Below are 27,852 nucleotides of genomic sequence, written 5' to 3' on the forward strand. Positions count from 1 at the left end.
AGCACCATGAACTGGGCTACTTCGGCCTCACTGCCGAGTTAGAACAAGCAAACAAAAACATGCCGAGCATTTCTACACTCGGATATATGTGCTTTTGAAGAAAGAATTCCTATTATTTGAATGCATTTATTACCAGTTGAGCCTTCCTAATCTCTAGATACCTCTTGGGCTTAGAAAAATATGCACTTTTACAAAAAAATATTTTTTATAATCCTTAAAATAAATTTCTTACACAACAGCGTAATCTAAAAAATACTCACAATGGGAGCAAAGTTAGAAAAACACTACCACCCATTAAAACCCCACCCTCCTGCTGTCCTTGACCATTAGCCCAGGCCTTCATTGCAGCCTCTCTTAATTTGACCCAAGGAGCTAATACCATTTACTTGAGTTCACTTTTCATGACGGGAACATTCAATATAGAAGATGCCCCTTGGAAAAGGGAATCAGAGACAAACAACAGTGCCTTTTCCATGACATCTATGCTGGATCACTCAAAGTTCACAACAAATCACTTCACAAACAGGAGCCCGCTTCAAGTCAGCTTGCAAGAGAGCCATTAAATAAAGCTAGCTCATTTATAAATAAAGCTAGCAGATTTATTCACCTTATTGCTCCTGATTTCCTAGTCCAGGAAATCAGATGTTAATCATACTGGACACGGTAAGACCGCTTTCAGGTTTGATGGCTGATATAGAACGTAGTGGTTCTAGGTCTCCTTCGACTAACACCACCTGTACCCTGTCCACAGTCATCGCACCCAGGAGCTGCTTCTGATTTGCAGCAGCGAGAGGAAGGTGAGGCTTCAGCCCTCAAAACCAGTTGTAACAAAACTGGAATATGAGAACATGGATTTGTCTTAAAAGATTTTCCTAGATAAATCACTCTACAGTTTGGATTATACATGGGCTTAGCAGTGGTGTCACCTTCACCGTTTCTGCAGGCAGACCCAGCCCTCCACGAGTGATGCTGGCTGTGCAGGATGAAAGCAGAAGACCAGCTGGCAACCCGTTCTGCTCGGAGAGGGCGCTTGCCTCCTCAAGATCTGTGAGCATTGAACCGTACCCTGTAGCAAATGTGAGATGGTGCTCAAGAAAAGGTGAAATCTCACCTCAATACCTGCTTCCAGTATTCCCAGTGTTGCCCCTCAAATGCCTGAAGATACCCAAATATGTTAAGTGGGTTCTCTACACACACATGGAGGGGGTCTGTTTCTGGGCAAACCTATAAACCCACGTAGTCTTGGGCTCCCTGGCTCCTGGGTCTTGCCCAAGCCTGAAATCTGCTGAAGGCACAAGTCAGCAACTAAGTTACAGACATCATCTTCTGCCACAAGAGGAAATAACGATAAACTGCTTTTCCATGCAAAGCTACTTATTTCCAGCAATTCTGCAATGCAGAAGGAAGGGACAGGGAGGAGGGGAAGAGGCGGCTGGGAAGGCAGCAGTTTATGCCTGCCACTCACCCCTGCATATGGTTTGAATGTGCGGATGAGCTGCTGCCTCTGTTTTTCCAGTAGCTATAATCCTATTAAAACACTGCTAATTTAATTGTTTAAAAATCTACCAACCCCTAATAAATGTGAGATGGTCTCCAAAGGAGTCCTTCCTGCAACACCCATGTTCAACACAGTGCAGCAACCAGCAGGATCAGCCTGGTCCCCTTACCGCTCTCCTGGTGGAGGTTTAAAGCAGACCTTGTGCACCATTCTTTGGGAAATCTTTGCCGTGGTGGGGCTCCTTGGGCCACCGGGCACTGGGCTGCACCTGGTGTGTGTCAGCCCCGGCAACTCGGCTGTTAAACTAACAGCAATCCCAGCTGAGGCCCGTGTGTGCGTTACGGATAATGGCAGCCACGACAGGCACGATCCATCCAAAGCAAACTATGTGTCGTCTTAAAAAAGCAATTTGGAGCTGCATTTGCTATTCAGACCAGCCTGATGTGTTCAAACAAAGGCTCTATTCTTTAATATATACAAAATATATGTGTATATATATAAAAGAATCCTTTATAGGATGTGTCCAGATGAGCATCCCTCCAACTCCCTGCTTCTTTTTCTGGACTCAATATGCTTTTTATTATTGCTATCATGTCTTGATGTACCCCAGGCTTAAAACAGCACATGTTTAAGGCTTTTCTTTCCTCACAATCACTTGCTGGGTAATCAAGTTACAAGCACATTGAAGTATTTAAGAACATACACCATTTCCAAGATATACTACATGTATAAGAATTTGGTAAATGAATTTTTTTTAAAAGCTTCATCTTTAATGAGGAACTTTCTGCTACTTCATAGTTCTTCTTTTTTTGCTTTAAGATTAAAGTTTCTTTCTTCTTTTCCTGTCACATTATCAAGTTAAAAATACAATAAATTTATTTAAATAAAAATCTTCACAGAAGTCCAATATTGTTAATCACATAATTTTTATTGAACTATCTCTTCTTCTTAATAGTAATTCACACAAAGTTATGTTAGTTTAATAATTTAAGTGAGTCTTAGGTGAGACTTTAGGTAAGTCCTGTCATTATTCAGTCAAAAAAAGTCAACTTCATGAATTTTGCCTGAACATCAACTTCAGGATTTGGCCTTTGGAAACTAAGCTTTCCATTATGATAAATTATATTTGCATTTCTCCAGCTTATACTACTACTCTTTGAGAGAGGTAGATGCTACAGCAAATCTGTAGCACAGTGATCGTGCACCACACGGCCAAAGGGGAGGCTGAATAAGACAAGGGACCAGAAACACAGGTCCATGTATTTGCAGGATAAACGGAGCTTTTTTATAATACTCAGGTTATTCGGAGGGTGGTTTTTACAGGAATTTAAAAAAAACAAGTTTCCACCCTCTCTGTTCCAACGTTCAACATCCTATATAATCATCCAAAACTAGTGGGTTTCATCAGTATCTCTGTAAAACACCATTTGGTCGGACATTTGCCAGGCTTTTGGCTATTCTTTTTTAGTTAAATTGCCTACATACTAGTGTTTTGAAATAAAATATAATATAGAATGTTACTCCTCTCTTCTCTCCTCTTCCATTGCTATTACTCGGGTACAGGAATATCTAACAATATTGTGAACAAACAGGACAAAGACTTGCAAAGCCATCAAGCAAACATCATTCCTACCTCCAGCCTGGTCCTGTCCACATCCTTAGGCAATTTCACACGCACTCGGTTTGTTACAATAAGTGTTTCGTAAGGATAAATCTGTTAAAAAGACAAGAGCATATGAACTCCAGCCAAATCTGATTCTGGTGTGGGGAACTTACTAATTTAAACGGTACATACTTGCATCCTGATTTGACAAATATTTCACTGGGACAAAAATTAACAAAATAAAATAAAAAAAGAAACACATGTAACCTTGCTAGGAAGTGCTGAATCTGATTGTTCTTCCAGTGTTGGAAAAGCCCTTCTTACCTTGTATTCTGCAAGAGAATGAGAACAGGTTCACAGTTTAGAATTTATAGGCTTCTTTTGGAGTCACCGCAATGAACACTTAGGTACATCAGCAATTTGTTATGCTACTACAATTCTCTCCTCTCAATAGCTGTTGGGTAAGTGCATGCGTAGCAAGCATTTGACCCCCCTGCTGCGAATGCCTAGAACACTGTCTATTACCGAAACGATAGTCCTTGAAATCAAAGGCTTATTACAGAAAATCCATCTCCTGAGGTCATTGGGTTACACTGAGTATGTCTGGCAAGACAGGGAATTTCTTTTTACAGGAGGCTTTTCTGCAGAGTTAAGTCAGTCAGTTTGTCATCCAAAAGTCCTGCCCTTATTGTTCTTTACTGAAAACAGTTAAAATATATGGATTACTATAGGCATGTCAGTTTGGGAACATATATGAAAATCACCGAGTTAATACAATATTCCAAGACGCCAATGTCCTGCACTTGGACTGACTGCAGTGGGAATAAGGATAGTGAAGACAAGATGATTTGGGGGTGCGAGGACAATGATTTCTGGATCTCAACTAGCACAAGAGTATTCTAGTTAGGTCAGTATATGACTATATAAGATGTGACTGCCACCAGGTCATCTATTCACTTCAATAATTAAATGCAACCAGGAGAGCCAGTATGTTTTCATTGACCTTTTTATGGTCTGAAATGAAATTGGAGAGAAGTCTACTTTTCAAAAACTGGACTTTAAATTATTCAAAATTAGAGACAAAGATTTGTATCAACACCAGGGCATGAAATGGAGCATTAGCGTAAGATTTTTAAAACAAGATTAAATGTCTTGGAAAACCAAAATCCTACTCTTCCTCATGAGCAGATGCATGTTCCTAAATTGTTCAGCTCTTTTGAAAATTCCAACCCAAGTTCCACATTAAGTTCACAGTCCACTTAAACTGTAATAAAAAAATGAATGCAAATAAATTCTGCTTTTTGAATTTTGTACATTTTAACCACACTGTAGCACAAACAAGAAGCACAATGGACTTCTTTTAGATATGTCTTGAAGGAGTGATTATCTTAAATTTCTTCCTCTCTCTGATACGAGACCACCACCTGCTAAGCAAAGAGAACCAGAGGCTCTTGCCGCTTATTGAGGATACTGGGATTGACTCAACGTGGTTGCACCACTTCATGATGCAGGACTTCAGTCAGGCCTTTATGTTTGGTCAGATAAAAAGAAGATTCTCTGTGATAAACACGATGCTGGGCTGGGTCTCTATCTCATCATTCTTAAGTGAACTATGGAAAGATCTCAGAATAGTATCCCTTCGGCAAGATGTTAATGAGTATCCTAAAGGAAGAAAACATGAACTGGAGTGGAAATGATACTGCAACGTACCTTTCATCCCCCAGCTTGACTCCTGGTCCGTTTCGTATTGGCCCATATTTTCAGGCTGAAAGAGAAAGAAAGCAGCAATGTAGCAGCAAAACACACCACAAAATTGCTCTGCACATTGTTGAGAGAAAGAAGAAAAGCAGACGGTACCACTGCAGATCCTTGTGAGAGAGAAAGAGAATAAAGTTTCATTCAGACTTGACCCAGTTGCTCAAGGCAGGAGTCCCGAGTGCTCGCAACACCCCCGACCGGTGTCGGCAGAGATGGAGCTCTGCCTGCAGGCGAGGACGGGGTCTCAAGTGCACGCCGGGGTCCTCGGAGGCACTGCGGCTGCAGCTTGCTGCCTGCGCCGCGAGCTCCCACAGACCAGTGACGGCTGGAGCTTGGATATCACTCCGAGGGGCAACTGCAGTGTCGTATCAACCCACCTCAGCCCTAAGCCCTTTGGAGGTTTTCGAGCTTTGATTCCTTGCAGCTTTCAATGAGCAGAAAGGTGTCAGAAAGCCACCAGGCACCCCTGCTTGAAGACCTGGTTAGATTGAAATTGCCTTCTCCTGCGATGCAGACATCTTCCTGCAGCCGTTACAGCAGACCAGATCATTCAACGTTGCACTGAAACTTGTCTCATTCTGCTTTCCGCTTCACCCTGCGGATGCCACTAAAGACCAGGGAGAACTGCATATGTGCCACAGCTTGCTTTGACTCACTGTCTTTTTTCTTTGCGGGCAAATGCTCTGATGACAAACATTATAGGAGATCAGGAAGGCACTGTTATATGATTTTTTTTTTCCCCCTGAGTCTCATTTTTGCCGGTAGGGTATCAGTGGTGTGCACAGCTATACTCACAATAACCTGCAAGGCTCCTTTTTTTTTTTTTTTTTTGTTTATTTTGTTACGCAGCACAGGGATGGCTGATTAAAAATAACAAACCACAAAAGCTGGTATGAACCTGCAATCCAAACGGAGGACATCCATTCTGAGAAGAATTTTGGCCTCAAGGATTTGACCATGAACGACCTTTTCAACTTTTCCAGTTTTCGGCTGTGAGGTTAGAGCCCCTAAAGGGGGACAACTGCTGCCATCTGCTGCTTTCGTATTACATTGCCTGGCTTCAGCCTGCAAGCGCAGCCAACTCCACTGCTGACGGAGTTTTGCTTTGGCCTCATCTCTATGGAGCCTTCCGATGGCTTTGGTGCCTCACCAGTGCAGCGGCTGGGCACAAGTCGGTCCCTTGCTCACTTCAGGTTACTGGTAACAGTTATTCTGAATATTCAGAAAAAAGCTGTTGACTCCTAAGCGGGGACAGGTTTATCAGACCTTTTCTAACTCCTAATTTTCATTTGATCAAGTTGCAGTGCCACTGATTCCTTCAGAGAGGAATTCAAGCAGTCGGGTATTAAAGCAACACAGGCACAATTAATCTTGTAATATTAACTCAAAGGGATGGCCTTTTCAGTAGCTACTGAAAAATTAGTTTAGCTACTCTCTCAGCTCCTTTCTTGTAGCTCCTTCTAATGACCTGCAGATTAACTCTTATCATTGGGGAAGTTTGATCCTGCTCATGTACTTTTGCAGGTTTCACATCTTCCTTGGATGGAAGGAAGGAATTTGAATGAGATCCTGTCCATGCAATTTAAAGACAAATCAGTCTTCAAATGTAAGTGCCTATGTGTCTATATATTAACTTATTACTATTTGTACCTAAAAATTCAAGTCATGAACTGAGAACCCATAATGCTGGATGCCTGGGAGAAAGAGAGACCAGAGTGTCAAAGATGCCTTTTTCCTGAGGAATTGCAAAAATTGTAATAAAGGATTAGAAAAAGAACCCCTAGTCTGATCTGATCATAATTTTGTTATGCATTTTGCTTTGTAGACTGCTGCCTGACATTCTCTCTGTATTGCTCCTTCCCCTGCCTTAAAAGTACAATGACTCTGTGTGTGTGTGTGTGTATATATGCGCGCGTGTGTGTATATATATATATATATGCATACTGGAAAAAAACAGAACAGATGGTTCAAGAAATGCAATGGATATGGGCTACTCCACCTTTTCTCTAAGATCATTACTTGCCTAATTATAGGCCTAACCCTCTCTATCTTTAATTCAAGCTATACTGTGATCTATTAGTATGTGCAGCCTGTACATTTTGGACCTCTGTTTCGGGAGGAGAAACAAGATTCCTAATGCTCATGACACACACGGTCAAAAGGAGAAGCCTCAGCCTGTCTTCCTCTTGCAGACAGACAAACTGTAACCTGCATGGGGTATGAATCTGCCAGACAGGGCTGGCAGCCAAAACGCCTTTGAAGTGTTATTACTGTGTAGATTTTCAAGTAGTTACTAAGCTGCCTATTTATGATACACTATTGCCTGGAGAATGCATTTCAATGTATACCTACCTGATGCAAGCCGTTCTTTCCATAACCAGGTAGAGAAGCAGATTTAGAATATGGAAATCCTGTAAAAGACATAACATACCGCTGTGTTTTTTTGTAAATCCTTTACAGCCTACTAAAACACAGAATTCAGGAAAGCAACTGGAAAGAGCAATTACAAGGTCAACATGTACATTCTATTAACAGGATGAAATGTAACTGAGCAATGCTCATCTTTCCTCTGTACTGGATGTACACGAACACATGTAGCAATGTCTATAATAGAAACAACAGCATGCCAGGATGCACTCACCTCACCAGGCATGACATGAAGAGCGTTATGGGACTCACATTACAGAAGCCTTATGCAACTACGTGATGTAAAGCAGATTTGAGAGCTTGTGAAATACCTGCCCTCCAACTTGGTGTTAAACCATGAGTTGAAAATGGGATTAAAGGTACCGTCGTTTTAGAGTTACATCACTTCTGATCATGATGTATGTGGTTTGGTTTTGGTTTTGTTTCTTAAAAAAGAAGGGCCGGTATCATACGACTTAAAAAAAACACCCACCAAAAAAGAATTTGCTTTCTTTAAAACTTCTACTGCTTCAAGTGGGAAAAAAGCATAAATAAAGGTATAGCAATGGATAAAGTAAATCAGTGAGAGTATAAACACTCAAGAGAAAGTGAGTTTTAAGATAGAAAAAATTGCCAAAGTGGTTTTACCATGAACAAACTGGATGTAATATAATGATGAAACTGTGCGCGGTCAGTATGAAACAACTGTACAACCTTACTTTTAATACTAATAAGAAAGTTTGGAAGTTCCTTTTGTCAGTGAAAGGATAAAAAGTGTTTCAGATTAGTTTCTGGTTAATAAAAATAACACTGTATAGAAGAGACAAGCTGAATCAGTTTAAATGAAACCGAAGATGAGCAAACACGTCAGTCATAAACATTCTTGATTCCAGTAGAGAAAATTTTGATAAATTGATGGAAATAGAGAAGTCAGTTAGCTCAAAGAACCGAATGTCCAATGCTTCTTTCTGTCAAAAATGTTAGCAATCTGTGTCCAAAGGGGAATGCAGGAAGGGAATCCAGACCCCACTGGATTAATAAATACTCTAAGGAGATGATTAGGAATAAGCATACAGAAAGAAAAAACAAAAGATGGATCAGCAAAGAGCTCATGATGTGCTGAGATAAAGCAAGAACTGCCAGAAGTCAAGCTGAGTTAAACACTGAAAATGATATTAAAACAAATAGTAAAAGGTTCCCCAGCTATCCAAATAAAAAGAGAACAAGGAAAGAAGAAATGGGGTCACTGGGAGTTAGGCTATGTCGGTACACAGCAGAGGTGAAAGGTAGCCTAGGTAGGGCTCCAACACTGAAAGAGTATTTCAGCTCCGTTTTTAGGAACAAAAGGTAGAGCACTGAGCAATGAGGGAAACCTAACGGAATAGAGGTACGCCAACGAATCACAGCCGTGATGGAAACATAATTCAAAGCACTTAATGTAAACAGTGAGCGATAGGCTCACATCTAATTGCAAGTCCAACACCTCTTACACTGGAGAACAGCAACTATGGTTCTTATATTTAAGAGTGGAAAAAGATATGAGGAACTATCAGTTTGCTTCCAACAGAAAACTTAAGGAAAGGCTGAACAAAATTATCGAAGTAAATAGAGAATAAATGATATTCACATAGATTTTAATTGGTTTGACATATGTAAGTTAAAGACACAGTGCCAGACTTGCTTGGTAGCTTGCTTTGTTCAGAGAAGGCTGAAGAAGAAGCTGAGGGGAGACCTCATCGCTCTCTACAACTACCTGAAAGGGGGTTGTGGCGATGGGGGTGTTGGTCTCTTTTCCCAAGTAACCAGCGATAGGACGAGAGGAAACGGCCTCAAGTTGCACCAGGGGAGGTTTAGATTGGATATGAGGAAAAATTTCTTCACTGAGAGGGTGGTCAGGCATTGGAACAGGCTGCCCAGGGAGGTGGTGGAGTCACCATCTCTGGAAGTGTTCAAAAAATGTGTGGATGTGGTACTTCAGGACATGGTTTAGGGGACATGGTGGCGCTGGATTAATGGTTGGACTTGATGATCTTGAAGGTCCTTTCCAACCTAGTGATTCTGTGATTCTGAGAAATGAGTTCTGCACAACATAAATTTTATTGGATCTTCTCTAATGTGATATCATTAAAGTGTTTGGTATTTGGCCACACATAGAATCAAATGCAAATCTGGAGAAGACAGGGTTTATCGGAGGAATTATAGAGTCAGTAAGTAAATAATGAAATGTAAGAAATGGGTAGTGAGAACTGAGCAGAGCTGATAGAGAAGTGTGTCAGCATGGACCAGTGTTGAGCTGAAATTGCCTAATGTTTTCACTAATAATCTAGACACCAAAAATAGTAATGGGCTAATATACTTTGCTGTCTACACAAAGTTATAAAGCACTGCCAATACAGAGGATGATCGAGGTATCATAAAGAACTGGGATATCCTTGAACATTTGAGTAATAAAAACAGGATAAACTTTAATAATTCATGGGAAAAGTCATGCACTTGGTGACTAAGAAATACCCCAAACTTCTACTGTTTAAGCTGAGAGCTCATAATTTGGAACTGATGGAGGAGACAGGCTTAGATACACAGCTCAATCACAAGATGACCTTGAGTTGCTAATATAAGTGGAAAAAAAAGAAAAAGTTGGAAACGTCTGTCCTGATACATATAAGATATGAGAATAACTGCAGTGTTTTCAGGCAGTGACAGGAGATCCTAGCGGAATCTTTTTTGCTGTTCTTGTTCATCAGTGTTCAAGGGGGTTAAATTAACTCCACCAGACTAGTGGCCTACAGAATAACTGGAGCAATGAAAGCTCATCGCAGGAAAGAAGGCTTGATGAGCTTGATTTATTTAAGCCAGCAATATGAAGATGATCTATAAAACCAAGAGATGTTTTAGAAACATAATCAACCACCATTTGAGGAGTGCTATAAACTACAAACATAACTTTTGGTTTAAGTCCTGCACAGGGTTTCCATGTCTGATACAGGGACGTAGTGATGAGTACTGAATTAGATGGATCCCTTACCTATTCCAGTTTGGAAACTGGAAACTTACCATTGCTTGTTATCTGAATGGTAATGACACCAGAGGGCAAAGAGTATAACACCTTTGAGATAGAGCGAACATATCTGCCACAAAATTGTAATCTCTAGTCCTGCCTGGAAAAAGCTGCTGGTGTTGAACATCGGTGCAGAGTTTGATTTCTTGTCCTCTTGGGCTACACAAAAGATGGTGGGATGGCTTTGTTCTATCGCCAAATAGTATTACTCAGTTACCAGGGAAAAATGCATTAAGGTAAAGACCACAGTTTGAAAACAAACACAATTCACGTTAGCACGTAGCAGCTGAGGAGCTGCCTCCCAGGCTGCCAGGACTGAGCCACATCTGTGGGCACAAGTGACATCGTGTGGCCGGCTGGAAAAAATCCAAGAGGCAAATAAAGCCTAAGTAGCCCAAAACAAGTTAGCGAGAAAAGACCCACTGACTCCAGTGGGAACTGTATTTCACTTAGCTTCTGTTTCCCGTGAACTTAGTTGCAAAGTTAAACATGTTTTATATTGCTGCTTTGTTTTTTTTAATATAAAGAAAAAATATAACACTAAAAGCCAACAACCACATACTGCTCATTATCACATCCAACTGCACTTGTACTGTTACAGTAAACTTTCTGGAGTAACTGGCCAAGATAAAGCAATCTTTCTCCCTAATTAGGCACTATCTGAACATGAGCTACTCTCTGCATGGATACAGCTCCTGCTTTTTCCAGTATGACATTCACTCTAACCTGGATATTCTGAGGTGCCTTTCACCACATTAGGGACACATGAACAGCAAGGGTTACACAGCTCGCTAGATGTCTGCTTTCCTAAATATGTGACGCTTAAAATAATGAATTATGGCAAATGATTAACTATTAAACATCTACATGTACAGAAACAAGACACATTTATACAGGTTGGTATAAGAAGATACAGTCCCTGATGCTTAAGTCTTCAATGCAACTGGACACGAGCAAGCTCCGCTCCAGATGCCTGCTAATTACACAAGCCTTATACTGATGTGCTTTGCTGTTAGATGTATTCTTCTGGGCCTATAGCTAACGTAATGTGGCTAAATATGTTCTAGAGCAGCATAACCCTTCTCTGGTTTGCTCAGAAGCTGGCTGGCTGGCTGGCTGGCTGGCTGGCTGGATGAATGCAGGGCTGTTTGCACAGTACGTTTGGACACACCACCAGAGACTTGCTCTCTGATACCTTCTAACCCCTCCACTCTGCATGTAACCATTTGGCACCAAACCTATACCCAAAAAGTTTATTTCCTCTGATACTGCCTGACTATGCCACAGAGATGGGGCTGAATGTCAGAGTTCTCAACCGTAAGTGCAAGAAGCTACCCTTCTATTTGCCAACAGGGCATGTGAAGGATTACAAATACTCAGAACTAAACAGGGAAACATTGAGTAGAGAAGGAATTACTTAGGATGTCCATCGGTAATAAAACAGTCAGGTAGCTGAATAAAATCAGAAAGAAAGGGAAAAAAAAGAAGCGTGAATGTCAGGAAAACTTCCTCAATGTCATTTTTGTGTAGCTGCTAATTGGATAAGAGGGCCAACTTTCACAAGGGACAGAGAAATGCTGAGAAAAAACAACTGAAAATGCACTACACAACCATCGGCCCAGAGGTGATATTGACCCTGACAGAGGTGTAAAGCATCTTTTGCATTTCTAGTTTTAATAGCTCCACATTCCCAAAATAATAAAAAACCATAAAAGAAATGCTACTATAGAAGAGTGACATGTGTAGCAATAGTCTCATGAAAAAATTGACACTGTATGTTATTCCTGTGTAACACAGTTCTTGGTGTGCTACGTACTTCTCCCTACTTAAAATTTGCACACAAGTACTATTCTCTCAATGCATGTGTAGAAAAGCATCAGGACCACTCCAGAAAGCTTCCGAACATACCTGAATGTGCACATTAAAATGAAAGGTTTAGGTGTTCATTTCTGGGCAATGACTTAGAGATGTTAGGTGTGTGACGTGGTCAGACTTGGCTTCCCCTGCACAGGGGATCCTACAATACACCTTGTGTACATGTACGTGATGCCTGGGGAGGACTAAGGAATCAACTCCCTTCAGGTTAGACCAATGAGACTGATGATCTAAAATAACTTTTCTTCTTTATCTTGTTACAGCCTTGTGACAGACTGTAGCATCTGTTTTTAACTCTCCCTTGCTTAGCTAAGCCATAATTTCCTTAATATGAGTTGATGGAGCCAGCTATCACATTACCAAAATGCCCACAAGACTGACATCCTGGCCCTGCTGCCAGACATGCCTCGCATTGGATGCATTCTTTGGAAAACTGCTTCCCCAACTTGTTTACCCCAGATGACCTGCTACTGTTGTGTGGTGTAAAGTGGAGAAGGCAGGGACAGGAATGGCCAAGATATCTTTTAAAATTAATTTAAGCTATTTTTTTGTCATTTATGTAATCTAAAAGTAAAATTCAGACCTGATTCTGATGACCGTTTCCTTCACCTCTGGACTTGCTGAAATGCGGAGTAAGAAATGTGTAGAAGATGCTTTTGGTACTGACAGCTTGGATGGGCATATGGTCTTCAGACCAGTATTCGGTAACAAATTACCCCATTATTCCACCTGGAAGATTTCTGTGAACTTACAGGTATAACTGTGAGCGATAACAAAAAATGCCTATTCTAAGTTAACCTTTGGAGCAAAGTGTTCTTTATGCTTATCACGACACAGAAGAAATGGCTCTAACAAGATTCAACATACATAGTCTTTATCAAGGAGTAATTAGCAGAAGTCAACAATCTGCCTGATACTACCACCCTGTCTATTGAAAATAGATATCACATAATAAATAGGCACTTTTATGTGTTAATGTGGGGCAGGGTTTTGTGGTAAGGAACCTCTGCTCTCCAGAGAGACACTAGTTTCTTTATACAAGCAATGCTGCTTCTTTCACTAACAGGAAACTACAAATAGTTTCACTATCGAAGTCTGAAGGCACTGAACGCTTACAAGTCATAGCAAAACAAGCTGACAAAGAGGTGTAATTATGATCGAGAAATGAAGCATAAAGCCAACTAGAGAGCTACGTGGACGAGGCTGCGGCAGGGCCACCTTCCCTTGCCTCATTCCCACCCCGCAGCGCCGGCGGGCCGGGGGATGCAGTACTCACGGGAGTAGCCGGCAGTCGTGCCCTCCTGCGCCCTCGGGAAGTTTTCTCTGTCGGTTCCGGCAGTAAGAGACAGGGACCGTGTGTCCGAATCCGGGGAATTAGTTCTGGTGTCCATGTCCCCTTTCAGAATAAGCCAACTGGTCTTTAGCTGGAGAGAGTAAAAGCCCATTATAGGATTCAGGATTTAAGATCTGAATGCAGTTCTCCTGCTTCACCTGCCTGAGAAGTCCTGTGAATGGACTGTACGTTTATGCTTGGTACATCCCGCACCAACATTTACCACGTTACAAAAGTTGACCATATCATGGGACTCCCCACTAGACGTCACAGCTACCAGAAACTTTTAACTTGCAGCTGGGCTGAGGATCTCTGCTAATTCAGCTGCCCACTGTCCCCCACTTTAGAAGATGCACTATGTTATTTTCTTATAATTAATCTGCTATTAGCATTTTTCTTGTATGTTAACATGCACCCTAAGTAAAAGTCCCCAGGCTTAGCTGAATCACCAGTGTATATATTGAGACGGAGTGAAAATCCATGAGCTTATTGCTCTTAATCTCAATTTCTTTCTTTACTGTAGAATGTAGATTCTAAACCCTCTGGGTGAGACATTAAGCTTTTCTATATCTTCTTGGAAAGACCTAAAAGTAGTAATGATTATTTCAGTTATATGAAAAAATACCTTTATGTATGAACACGTTTTAAAAAACAGTTGCTTCACGAAACATCAACAAACTACTCCCTTTTGTTCTTTCTGATCATTACCTTCTTACTGTCCTGATCCAAGCTCCCGTCCTCCCCTTCTGATCTTCTTGCTGCTGGAAGATTAAGTTGATTTTAAAAATTAGAAAAGGTTACATATTTTTTGTCTTTTGTTTTGACTGTGATTATGTGCCAAATATTTTTAAAGTGGAAAAAAACAATTAAAAAAGACCCCCAGAGCTGGGCAGAAAATTCAATACGTAGAGCTATGGTTTCACAGAATTACTTAAAATCATTTTGAAATTACTACAGTAATACTCATCCTTCAGGCATACAGTGAATTTAGACAATGTATTCCTGCTGGATTTTGAACCTATCTTTTTAGGAAGAAACTACTTTTGGGGAATGATTGGTGGGAAGAAACCTACACCATAACTTAGAGACAGATTTATATGGTCACTGCACACGGAGCAAGTCATTTCTGCATTCTTCTGTGTCACCACCCCCATGAAAGTACACATGGTTACATAGATATTTTGTGGTCTGCACACCTGGGCCTCCTATGTTCCCAAAAAGGGTAGGCAATGATGGTAAAGAAGATAGGAACAAATTTGGTATTACCGCTTCATGAAATCTGCAAGAGAGGCTGTGTCAAACGCTAAAATTCACAATTCTGGGACTACCACTTTTCTGACTATACTGGCCTCTTAAAGACTCTTTTAACAAAAAAATATTGCTGGTATTTTACCATTAGTTTATTTTTTTGTAACTTTCCAACTTGCTGAGAAGAAAAACTCAAAACTGAAAACCTAAAAGCTATTCATTAGATAGTTCCCAACCATCAAATGTGGTTTTTTTCCTTGTGTTTTATGTCCTAGAGTATTGTTCCAGACACTAAGCCACACCTCAGAATCTTACAGAAAGATTTTTTGCCAAATTTCACATAATTTCAGATAACGTCCCAGAATTTGAGTCCTACTAGCCTTTGAATCACGCTATGTTGATTTGAGGAGAGCTTTATTGGTACAAAACTGGAGGAATGCAATGATTTAGCATAATTTTAAGTCCATGAGAAATCATCCCTACAAGGGGGTTGACTGCAATGCCTGAGCAACACAAGAACCCCATGCGATGCAATATAGCCAGAAAACATATTTATTAATAATGAAAATAGTATTATAATACAAAAGTTATGGCTCAGATTAGACTCTCAGAGGTGAGGAGGAGATCAAGTTGCACTGCTGGAAGTGCTGCAACACTCCTGCCAAGTTGGGAACAAATCTGCCCTCTCCGATTCCCAAGCCAGCATGTTTGCAGAGGATCTGCCCTGCATCTAAACACCACGGTCAAAAGGCCACCACCGCCAGCATTTCAGTGCTATTCTGTTTCATTTTCTGGTGCCATCACACAGCTCACATCCAGACCTTAACTGGTTTTGTTGAGGAGGTGATACTTAAAAAATGACAAATTGCAGTAAGGAAAAAATGTATGGGTTAGAGGTGAAAATCTGTAACTGTAGAGTGTTTGGTTTTTTTTTTTTCTCAATTTAGTGTGGCAAAACAAAGCTGGGCCATGAAACAAAAACAGCATTGTGAAAAAAATCAAGTTTTTCACAGTTAGCTTCCTGATGAGGACATTTTCCCAAGATGGCAAGCTGCTTCTCTGAGAAATAAATAGAAAGCAATATCCATGTGTGACAGATGAAAAATAAAGTCCCTACATCGCAAGAAGGACTTAAACTTGGTTCACTGATATTTTGGGTGCATGCCCTAAACCAGTAGTCAACAACTTGTTCCAGGTTATATGTATGGATCTTGCTCTCACTAAATCAGAAATCCATACAGAGAAGCTGATGCACTTTTGGAAATTGTTTTTGTTTCAAGATGCTGATGTTTTCAAAGGAAAGAAACAAGTTTAATCCAAAGTGTTATTCAGAGATTTCAAATGTTCCACAGAATCTTGACAGCATCTCACATCAAAATAGTTAAACACCAACGTTTTATACAGAGTTGCAGAGGAGTACAACCAAAACCAGTGGGGGCCATGAAGATCTGCCCCTCCCAGGTTCCTGAGAGGGCTTTATACAACACATTGTTGGCAGATAAATCCAAGTGGCCTGAATTTCATCAGTACTGAGCATTAGCTGCTACAGGGGGTACTCGGTTCTGCTGTGAACCCCAATGTGAACTGCCTGTTTCACACGGACCAGCGCCAATATTGCCAAAGAGCAAACCTCTTCAGGTTTTTTTTAAGCTTTGAATGATGTTAAATATTTCTGAAACATGAACACACACAAAAGAACGACCATGCAGGCTCTTGCACTCTGCACTTTCCAACCCCAGCTCTCAGCCTGATCTCTCATATGTCCCATTTTTCCACCACCCTTTTTTCATTCTGAAGTTGGGTGTTTATAAAGAAACACAGAAGCTGTAGCTACAGCATATCTGTTGGGCACTGCTGTAACTGAAACCTTTTAAAGCCAAATGTTTTGGAAGAGCTTCTTGCACTTCTTGTTTTAAAGAACATTTTTGTGCTTGTTTGTTCAAACTTGGTCTCCTCAATGAAGGAATGTTCTCTGGCTCCTTGTCAGCATGTATCAGTTCAGTGTCCTGTTAGCTTGAGGAGCTGGATCATCAGCTGCTCATATCTTCATGCTTTAGCCAGGAGTTATTCCAGAATAAAAGGTAAATTTTATTTATTTCTTTTCTTTCCCCCCTAAATTGTAAGGAACGTTCATTTATTTTTTTGGCTTTTGAGTTAGAGTAAATTCTGTTTTATTCTTTAGTAGAAAAAGAACGTGCATATATTTTCAACACAACCTTTCAGAACATCTATAGTCTATAAAAGAAAGTTTAAAACATATATCCTTGTTAACCCACAGAGACTGCTGACTCGATAATTTAATTCCCTGCTCACTCCAGTGATTACAAGGAACAACTCCATACAGCAGTGCAAAATTGACATAATCCAGACATCCACTCTATATCTGATGGACTGAAAATTGATATCAAAATGCCTGGCCTGGAACAAAGAAAGCTGCTGCTTAGAATCCCCTTTGCAAACCAAAAATATCTATAAAATGAACTGACACAGCCAGGATACAGGACTTCAGAGCCATATTATCAGCTTGTATAAATCAGTGAAGCTATGCTGATTTACACCAGATGATAGTAACTTTGCATTTGCTCATGATCTTTCCAAACACCACTGTAATATTCAACATTTTCCTTTGCCAGTAGCTTTTTTTGCTCAGATTGAGTAGTTGCCTCAAATGATTTGTATATCTAAAGACAAGAAGCAAAGAGAGACTGTAAGGTTGGTAGATTACATTAAATCAAGCACTAAACCAAACAGATACTACCTTTTTGCCTGACAGGTGACATTAGTTTCTCCAAGATTAGTGTATTGTGAGCAGAAAACGTCTATCAAAGACAAACACCTGAAGTGCACTGAAACATCGGCAAGTCTAGCTTTGCTGAAAACCACACCCAGAAAAACCGCAGAGGTTATCTAAATCTGGATGATCTGCACGTGCAGTTACTTCAGCACGAAGCACCGGTTACAGCGAACGTGCACAGGCTGATCACGCAGCTGGGAGACATCAGTTACAGAATCACAGCATCACAGAATCATCAAGGTTGGAAAAGATCTTTAAGATCATCAAGTCCAACCGTCAACCCAACACCCCCATGCCCACTAAGCCACGTCCTGAAGTTCCATGTCCACATGTTTTTTGAACACTTCCAGTGATGGTGACTCCACCACTTCCCTGGGCAGCCTGTTCCAGTTGGCAATTTTCTTTCTATTACTGTATCAGATCCAAAGTAGATCTACATCCAAAACAGAAATAACTGTTATTTTCCATGAAAGATAGTAAAAAAAAGATAATGACATAAAAGCATAATTTTTAAAACTATGTTAATTGGGTATTTGAAAATCAGTTAAAGCCCCCATTACCGCAAAAGAAAAATATGTAAAATGTATTTTCCTTGTTCTGACCATGAAGGCAGTGATGTATCTGCAGACCCCTAACCCTTCAGCGAGGGAAAGTTATCAGCTCTCAGCTAAAGCCAAAGTATGGGAGAACAGGCACAAGGAGATTTCGCACTCCCACGTACAACGTGGGAAGCCACCTGTGTGCGGACAGTGCTGCAGAAGGCAAGAGGATGGGAGGAACTGCTCCAACAGGCACTGCTCACAGGCACAGGCTGGACCTTCACTTGCCATGAAGAGTGGCGTAGCTTTGTTCTCCCATCTGTATCCCTGAAGATACATGCTTTCATCCCCAGAGTGCCTTAGCTCACAGTGTGATGAACACCTCTGATGTTTACTTTATTCTCTCATTCATTCCCAAGCAGGGGTGCAATCATGATTAAAATAAAGTTTTTTGTGTGGGACAGACTTTTATCACATATTTTACTTATTTTATTTTATTTTATTTTATTTTAGTCCTTTGCTTCGTGGCACTTTGGAACTTGGTTTAGTGGGCATGGTGGTGTTGGGTTGACAGTTGGATTTGATGATCTTAGAGGTCTTTTCCAACCTTAATGATGGATTCTACAATTCTGTGATTCTGAGTACAGGAGTACTGCAGTCGTAACTCTTTTAATTACAAATGTGCTCCTGCACTTTCCAGGCACCCTTATTGCAGTGGAATCCCTACATATTTGTTTCCAAAGATTAATAGTGCAATTCAGTTTAGAAAAATGAATTTCCTATTACTAATCCTGTATCATGAACCAAGATCACTGTTAAACATCACTGAGAACACAGTAGGCACTGACACCAACATGGAAATTGCATTGATGTTAATTAGTGACATTTACAAGAAAAATAATAACAGAAGAATGAAGACTTTATATTTCTATTTTTCATATATACTAGGGTCTTAAGTCAGATTGTCAGTGGCATAAAACATCACATATTTCCTTCTGTTTAGAAACTCAGACAGCAATCTTGTTGCTGGATCTACCAAAGGTTTTCCAATCGTATCTTCCTCATGTTATCAGCTACTGAACTTGTTCCTAACTACCATGGTGTGACTACATTTGTTCTTGATATTTTACAGCTTGAAGAATTTGCAGATGAAAAGCAGATATTTCATATAACCCACTTATCAATGAACATTTTTTTCCCCAGCAATGCAGAAGTCAGAATTATTTACAAGATTTAGATATCCCAAGGCATCATCTGAAAACAGGAGAGCAACCTTCAACATTTACATGTTTTACATCATTCCATCAATAAGAAAACTGCTTTGAAGTTCATATCAGCTCTGAATTACCAAGACAAATCAAAATAACATTATCTGTTTCAGAGAACTTACTGAATCCTTGGACAGCAATGTTATATAATTTTCACATTATTTTTTTTCCTTTTCTATTTGAGATTATAGGGATATAACGTAATGCAAAGACTACAGCAAAATAATTTGGAAGTCAATATGCATTTCTTTACAAAGACAAGTAGAGAAAGCTGCAACAGAGAAAAGCAGACTGTACCATGCTGTTTGTAGATAGGAGGTTTCCTATAGATGTTATCTTTTACGCCAGTGTCTGAGAAAGAGGAAAGAGAAAGGAAAGAATGAAAGAGTAAGCAAGCGTTTCAGACCATGCTGCTCTTGTCTCCTCTCAACAACACTAAAATGCAAACACTTGAGCAAAGACTATGCATACATTCACTGATTTGTCATTCACAAGAGAATAAAGACTTATCTACCATCTTGACATATTTAAAACGTTGGCTATACCCACCTATCCAGCATAAGTCCCTCAAAATGCTTTAAGATGCCTCAAGTGGCATCATTTGCTGCAATGTAGGTGGTTATACCTGCACTACCAATGTGTACTTCAGAGACAACACAGAGAAATTGTCTACACTTGTCACTACTTAAAATTCATATCAGGGTACCACAGACTACAATAATAGTCACACTTGAAAGGGGGCTTTCTCCATTAATTATGAAGAAAGTGCACATGTTCAGATACAGAGGTTTATATTGGAAATTCCCAATATTCTTATAGGAAATCCTATAGTTTGTCTGTATTTTGAATTGTCTAGCTGACCTGACCTTCCAGGAATTTTTTGAAAGCCCCTAGAGCCACAGTCCAGGGTTCCCATATCACGTTGTACAGACATCAGATTTACTTAGTACTGAAGACCTGAGAAATGCCTAATTACAGCGTGTTCATAAAAATGTTAATCCCAGAAGCTAAACATAAATAAACAAACTATTCCACTGAGCAGATAGATGTGCTTAACAGTCAAAAAGCTAAACAGGGTGGACATAAATTTAATGTGCTTGTAAACTGAATGTGAACTTGAAAACAGTATCGTACATATGTAAAGACACAGCCACAGTGAGCTTCCCGGTGGGCTAAAGTCCTTCAGCTATTTTTGAAGTCTATGTTAATAGGACTCTTTAATTCAGAGAGCAAATGGATAAGGAAAAAACCAAAAACAAAACCCCCTTCAGCCTTCCCTCGGGCACACAAATTCAACAGACCTATGCAGCTGTAGCACTATAGATGTGGCTTTGGAGGCTTAATAACATATGTCACTGTGTGCCATCTCTAACACAATTTTTTAAAATATACATAAGCACACAGCTCTCATTTCTGAAACCAAGTTTAACATTTAACAGCTTTTCACTCATCAGACATTTTCTTCTCTTGCAGTTTGAAGTTCACAAATAATTGCGGAAAAAAAAAATATATTCAGAAGTGAATAAACAGGTGCCAGCAATTGAAGATCAAAAGCTAAGCAGTGAATGCCTACCTGGAATATGGAAATGCCTAGGAGCCTGCTGATAGACAGAAGGTGAAGATTTGCTGTCTGAGTACATGGATAAGCTTGGAGTGCTCCGACCACTTTCACTGCCTCCAAGGGGAAGAGCAAAGAAAGCAGATAAAAGAAAAAATGGAAAGCAAAGTAGAGTATTTCAAGCATAAAAGCCTGTTCAGAATGACTTGTTAATCCAACAGTTTTAAATACATGTTTTTTGTAAAACCCATTATTTTTCAGTAGTGTATTGGCTCAGTCTCCAAACGTCTCATCAATAATGAATATCTGATAAAAAATGTCAGATTAAACTGCCTCACTTTGAAACAAAAGCTTCTCTTTTAAAAACACTTTAATAAAGAAAATAAAAGGTTAAGAACATCCACAATCTTGTAATGTGTTCTGCACAGCCTTAACTGAAAGATCTATCAATCGAGTTTCTGAAAAGCTTAATGCTATGGCCTATAGCCTGGCCTAAAACTAGTTAATGAAATTATCTCAAAGCAGGACGAGACCAAAAACCAGATGCTATGGTTAAGTCAAATATTTCTGCCTATATCAGTGACAGAAACAGGTGTTAAAATTTGGTTCTTAATTGCAAACTTTTCCCACAGGTAACATGCCACAGCATTTTATACTTATGCAAACAAGGTTGGATTATCAAGTCATGGGTCTATAATGCCATAGTCACTTCACCAAAGTTCAAGATATACATAGGATTGATCTGTATTCATTTTTCCACTTGTTTTGTCAAATACTCATTAGCTGCCATTCATTTCCTCTTAGTTTATTTCCCCGAAGCACACTCTATGGCATTATAGTACTGCATGGCAAACAAAAAAGTAAAGCTCTACTTTTTTGGGACTTGTAAAATCCAATTAATTTACAGCACTGTTAAGCAACTGGAAGCCAAACATGACATTTATTCTAACATAAAATGTTTGTTAATTTGCTGTTATTGTTTTAGTGTGGATGGAGCACAAATTTAATGGCTAGTAACAATGAAATTATAGCAAGTTTTTTGGGGGTAAAGAAAGTGCAGCAGCTAAGAGTACTAGATCTGTAACTGAGTTTATAACTGTAAAACTGCTGGACTACCATAACTATCTAGGCCATGCCCATGGAGGTCTCTGCTGAACACTTGCCTCTGTCGACACGCAGTGAATGCATGGTCATCAGTCTGTCGCCAAAGCCAGTCTTGACGTAGAATCATAAAGTAGTTTGAGTTGGAAGGGACCTTTAAAGGTCATTTAGTCCAACCCCCCTGCAGCACTGAAGTCAACTGGGTAGTGCCACTGAGTTCAATGGGAGCAGACGCAGGCCAGATGAGGTCAGAAGAGCATGCTGTGTATGTCATGATGATACACTAACTGATCTGTTCTAAATTTGTGTCTATTATTTTCACAGTTGGTGAAAAACTAAAACTATTCAGCCTTTACCAGTATGTACTCAATAACAGTGATTTCTCCTCGAAAAAATGTAATCAGAGCAGTTGAGAAATTGAAATTGCAACTGCACGTGCCAATAGCCTACGGTCCTTCTGAAAAGTAAGGGAAGAATTATGGCATTACTGAAAGTCTGGTGTTTCACCACCAGCTTGCAGTCAAGTTGTCTTCAGAAGGAACCAGACAGTTATTCAGTTTCTTGATTCCCAGTTTGCTCTTGGAAGGAAAGAAGTGGTGACAGGTTTTCACTGCACATTTATTAATTGCCTCTTTCTCTGCTGCTTGCTGCCCAGATGTTTGGCCATCCTTACTAAATGGAAGAAGCCTTAATGTCACTCCAACTTTGAACACAAAGAGCAGTGGTAGACACTTATTTGAGTAAGGTACTTTACAACTCCAATAACCTTAAAAATCTTCATCCCAAAGTGATGTTACTATTGGAAGTTTTTAATTAAAAATGAAGAGGAAAGTTTTCAAGTGATTTTCACAGTGTATTAATTCCTCATTTACTTAAAATTAGCATATTATTAAAAACTCATATTCATATATGACTTGCATGAATAATTACTTCATTGAACAGTGACCCCAAGGTGTATGCCGGCATCATACACACATAGGGAGTCATTCTTCACGGATAGGGTAGGGTGTCAGCAAGGAATCAAGAGGAAGCATTGATTAAAAGGAATAAACTTGTAAGAAAACAGGATGCAAGCACAAGTACCCTGGGACAGCAAATCCACGAACTGCTCAATGCAAAGATCACCTGGGTGGAGCATTTTGCAAAGCCATTACCTCTAACTTGCTCGAAAGGGAAGCATTAAAGATGAAAGGAGGGAAAAGGTTCTTCTTGCAGCCCACTCGTACAAGCTGATGCACATTTAAATTACATTTATAACTGCTATCGATTTGGTGAAACACAAAAGAGCAGTTGTATTTCACATTTTGCATACAAAAACAAGTATTTAATAATAAAGCAAACTGAAGATCCATGTAGAAAGTTCATGTGTAGGAACTCCAGACAGTCATTTAACCTAGCCTATAATAAAAATCTCTAAAATGTGACTTTGACAAGAATTTGTCTCTTCCAAGGTTTGCCTGGTATACATTGAAGAACTGCAAATAAGGTCTCGGAGAAAATAAAACCACCAGAGAGAGTGATTTTTCAGACTTTTGTTTTTGTCTTCTGCCACAAGCAGCTGCAGGCTATGATCTGCTTTACTGGTCAGTGCAGAGCGAAAAAAAAAAAGAATCATGAATCCTTCCCTGGATTTTGTTTAACTTGGAAAGAATCTGGAAAGGTTTACTTTGAACTTGAGAGTCAACCACAAAAACTTCCTTGTGTCTTTTGGCTGCTGACAGGGTAGGCTGCTCTTTTAACCTCATGTGTGTGGAGCCAACTGACCAGAGCTCAGACCATGCTCCCTTTTCAAGGGATTGTTAGGACAAGTATCATATTGTTTATATCTCCTTCCTAGGCAGCTTTTATCTTATCTAGGAGGATGGGAAATTTGATAACAAGTTACAGTAAGAGCTGTCTAAGTTCAGGATTGAACAACAAACAGATACCACTGGCCTAATGAGGGAGATGTGAGAGCCTACTCCCAAAACTGGATCCTTTAATATCTCTGCACATGGTGCATTAAGCCAGACAAAGTTTTTTTAAGTTTGATGACTAATTCTTTTCTTTTCAAGCTTTCAAAGCCAACTCAATAGGCTTTGGAAGCCGTGCTCCTGCACTAGAAAGGCAAGATACTTTCCACTGCATTTTAAGTAAGCATTTTTTCAGTAGGGCTCAGCACAGCCTGTACGCTCACTGACTCCATCACCTCCAGAGGAAGAGTTACACCAAGCGTAGGTACTTGGAATATCACACTCTATGATTCGCATGGGCACGAACTGTGAAGCTTTCTTGAAGCAAATCCGTCATAGGATTTATTTTGAAGACAAAAGTCCTTAAAAGAGCATAACCAAATAGCTTGTCTGCATGATAAAGAACAGCTCATCCTATTACACTTCATGGGAGCTAGACTACAGTATACTGAAGACAGAACAGGAACTCAGTAATCATATTTTTTGCTGGAAAAATTATGAACTATGCAATTCTCAGGAAGAATATGATGCAAACTCAGTGAAGTCAAAAGGAAGATTCTGCCTGTTCCCATTTCCCTACGGTAGTAACATTTCTGTCTCCTGGAAGCTTAAAGAAATATTTTTTATGACGACTGTGGAGTGCTGGTTTTACAAAGATTACTTCGAGTATTATTAACCAGTGTATTATTTTTGGATTTAATATAAAAAAAAATCAAATCAGTGTGATTTCACTTTTTTAAAACTGAAGTGGCAACATTAATCTTGGTCTGGATACAAAGCAACTATTTCTACAATCCTCCTCTTCCCACACTAACCACTTTGAAGAGAAAAAAATAGCACATCGACGCCCTCAAAAGGCTTCTCAAGATAAGGAAAAAATACAATCTGCAACTCAGAGAAAAGAATCCAGAGAACTTGAAGAGGATGGAGGCACAACTTCTGACTCATTTCAGACTGAGACATTGACCCAGTGTAAAATGGTGGATAATCTATACAACCTCTGCAGGGCTCGGGATTACCTGTTTAGGAGAATTACAAACAGGCTCGCCTGTCTCACAGGAGCGCTGTGAGGCACTGTAAGCTACTGCTTGCAAAATATTTTAGCTCCTTGATAAAAAAAGTGCTGCAGAATTGCAAACATTATAATTTTGATCACACTACTAATAATTGTTCGGGCACAAGGAGCTGCCACTTGAGGATTTCTTCCTCCAAACAGCAGCACCAAGTAATTGCTGCTGCTCTGAGCAACAGCGGGCAGCACTGGACAGAAATTCATTTCGGCAGGGGTGCTGCTAAGCGACTGCAGGCGGCTTTCGAGTAAGAGCTTTCCAACAGTGAAATCGTGCGCTGCAGCACACTGAAGAGGCTTACTCAGTACATCGGGTGGCATAATATCGTCCACATTTAGAGGACAGATCAAAAAACTGTTCAAGCGATGCCTCAGGGAATACCAGGGTGTGTGCCCGTCTTCAAAGAAATGTTTGTCCTCTAAAATTTTCAGTGGGATCACATTTGGGAGTTTTGAGCCTGATCCTGTTCCTGTTTATACCAGTGAAATTCAGCTGACTTTGGGCAGAACTGTGTCTGGATACATCAGGGCCCAGTGAAGATGCATTAGTTATTTTCCCAAAGGCAATGAGCGCCTGCTATTCATCTGAGTTTGCATGTCAGACCTGTTCATAAGTCTGGCTCCTGCAGAGGGTCACTTCCTTTTCTGTAATGGTTACGACGGCAAGAAGAACAGTTTTGCTTTATTAAATCAAACAGTACATGAGAGTCAAAGAATAGGCACTGAAAATGTTTGCCATTCATGTCTCCTCCCCGCTCGTATTGTTACTAGAGAGGATAGACTCAGGGGAAGACACACGTGGCAGCTGAATGTCTCCTGACATTTAACTAACTAGCTAAAAAATGCCTCAGAGGTTCTTGGCATTCTTGTTACTGTCTAACATCGGCAGCATGGAGGTCATTAAAAGTCAATATCCACTGCAAAAAAAATTAATGGCAAGAAGAATAGATTCAGTTACTCTGTTTTATAATATATGGCAGGGATTATTTGCTAATCAGTGCATCTATATTGTTTTAACCAGCTTATTTGGCATCATTTTTGGTAACGTTACAAATAATAGGAAGAAACTCTAAATGTAGGTTAGAAGGTTAGATAACTGATCATCCAATGTTGGATCCAATGTATAAGCTTGTTATATTTCTTTAGCATCACCAAAATAAGGTAAAGATAAACCCTGTATTTTAGAACAAACAGACTTCTAAATTATTTCCTGCCTTCATTTGCATTATCAAAGCTAATTCCTTCCTTCCACCCCTTTGAAAGACACTTAACACTCACTGATAAAAAGCAAAAATAAAACAACCCATACCCACTCAATTCTTAAAACTTACACAGTACATCAAGAAAGCACTTGCACAAAATTAAGACAAATTTTATCCAAGTGGAAGCCATGCTTGCACAGACATAAAAGTGAAACACATCTGAATAAGTCACATCTGAATATCACAGCACGGTTTTGCATTCCTGGACCTTACCTTTGAAGAAAGGGATGTAATGATGTCTGAATGTAGATGTAGGGCTTGGGTGTTGGGGCAGGGAGATGCAGCTACTGGTACCAAGACTCTGAGTACCAGCTGGGGGCAACAGAGAGTAAGTGAAAATAAACTATTTAGTTCACTTACTGAAAGCCACAAATTACAATGCCATCCTTTTTTTCAGGAACATTTTCCTCCTGATGCTTAGAGAACATGTATAATTTATATTTAGGACTTCATCTTTCTCTGGTTATTGCTAAAAACATCACAGTGGCCATACCACGTGGTTGGCCAAGGGACACTGGCTTTCCGCAGACAGAAAGTATCATGTAAAATGCTGATAATGTAATGCATCAGAAAATATTCCAGAAAAGGCTCCACAAAAAGCATAGCTGCACTCAGGGGAATATCTGCATATTCAAAAGCTGCAAGAGGGAATGATATATGCTCATAATGGATCTAATGAAATGAAATGGGGAGAACCTTGTCTCTGCTGAGAACTGTGCTACGAGTGGGTCCAGTTCTCACTGCTGTCGGTGCACACCGGTAGGATTTAGTTCACAATGCACCAGGGCACTCAAGTGCATGGCTAATTTAAGCATTTGAAGAAACATCCTGAAGTTATTTGAGCTCTGAAAGTTAGACATGTGATTAAGTACTTTGAAAAATGTCCTCATCTTTCTTTGCTTTGTTGTAATAATGTCCTGATAACATATTTTGGAGGACTAGTGGCAATTATTAAAAGTGGCAATTACGGTGACTATCTTCTAAATTTCCAATGAAGCTGTAAAACATTAGAATCAATTTGGAATTTCTTTCGTCTTTCCGCCTTGCTTTAACAGTGTGCAGTTAAGCTTAAGCATGACACAGCTGCCAGACCTTCAGTGGAGACCAATCTTTCCTCTCCTTAATAGATCTTTGATAGTCAATCTCATTTCCACTTTGTCAAAGACTTTATGCAATACAAATATTCAATTCCTGTTAAAACTGTTCTGTTACCCATAAAATTTTCATTTCCACTGGAAAGATTAAGAACTCCCAATTTTCCAAATTAGTTTCTAATTATAATGTATCCCCAATGAAATTAAAAGACACCATAAGTGCTCTGTGTTTTCCACCCAAATGATAGAGTGGAGAAAAATTAGACTGAATTTTGAGCAATTTAGTTGATTATTTCCAAGGATAAAACTGTGTACAGTGCCCAAATATGAATAGGCTTTTGTAAGGGACCCCCATGCACAGATCAAAAGGAGGTGATCCCTCCTCTCCGTGTCACAAGAACACCAACACAGCTGCTACTACAACCCAATGCCTCAA

At 39.8% G+C, this 27,852-nt stretch overlaps 1 protein-coding gene across 1 annotated transcript in view; it reads right to left on the reverse strand.

Annotated features, from left to right (window-relative positions):
* Positions 1 to 27,852, reverse strand: part of ABLIM2 (actin binding LIM protein family member 2) — a gene marked incomplete at its 3' end in the record, with an annotated part of 116,732 nt that overhangs the window by 9,176 nt on the left and 79,704 nt on the right. Inside the window, exons 13-20 of the mRNA XM_081999294.1 lie at positions 20,954 to 21,055; positions 19,678 to 19,731; positions 14,240 to 14,292; positions 13,475 to 13,622; positions 7,212 to 7,270; positions 4,812 to 4,866; positions 3,369 to 3,433; positions 3,132 to 3,212 (exon numbers count right to left, since the gene is read on the reverse strand). Coding sequence (XP_081855420.1) covers positions 3,132 to 3,212; positions 3,369 to 3,433; positions 4,812 to 4,866; positions 7,212 to 7,270; positions 13,475 to 13,622; positions 14,240 to 14,292; positions 19,678 to 19,731; positions 20,954 to 21,055 — 617 coding nt within the window. The remainder of the gene's footprint in view (positions 1 to 3,131; positions 3,213 to 3,368; positions 3,434 to 4,811; positions 4,867 to 7,211; positions 7,271 to 13,474; positions 13,623 to 14,239; positions 14,293 to 19,677; positions 19,732 to 20,953; positions 21,056 to 27,852) is intronic.

This window comes from Phaethon aethereus, assembly GCF_964289735.1.
Source record: "Phaethon aethereus genome assembly, chromosome: 4".
NCBI classification, from domain to species: domain Eukaryota; kingdom Metazoa; phylum Chordata; class Aves; order Phaethontiformes; family Phaethontidae; genus Phaethon; species Phaethon aethereus.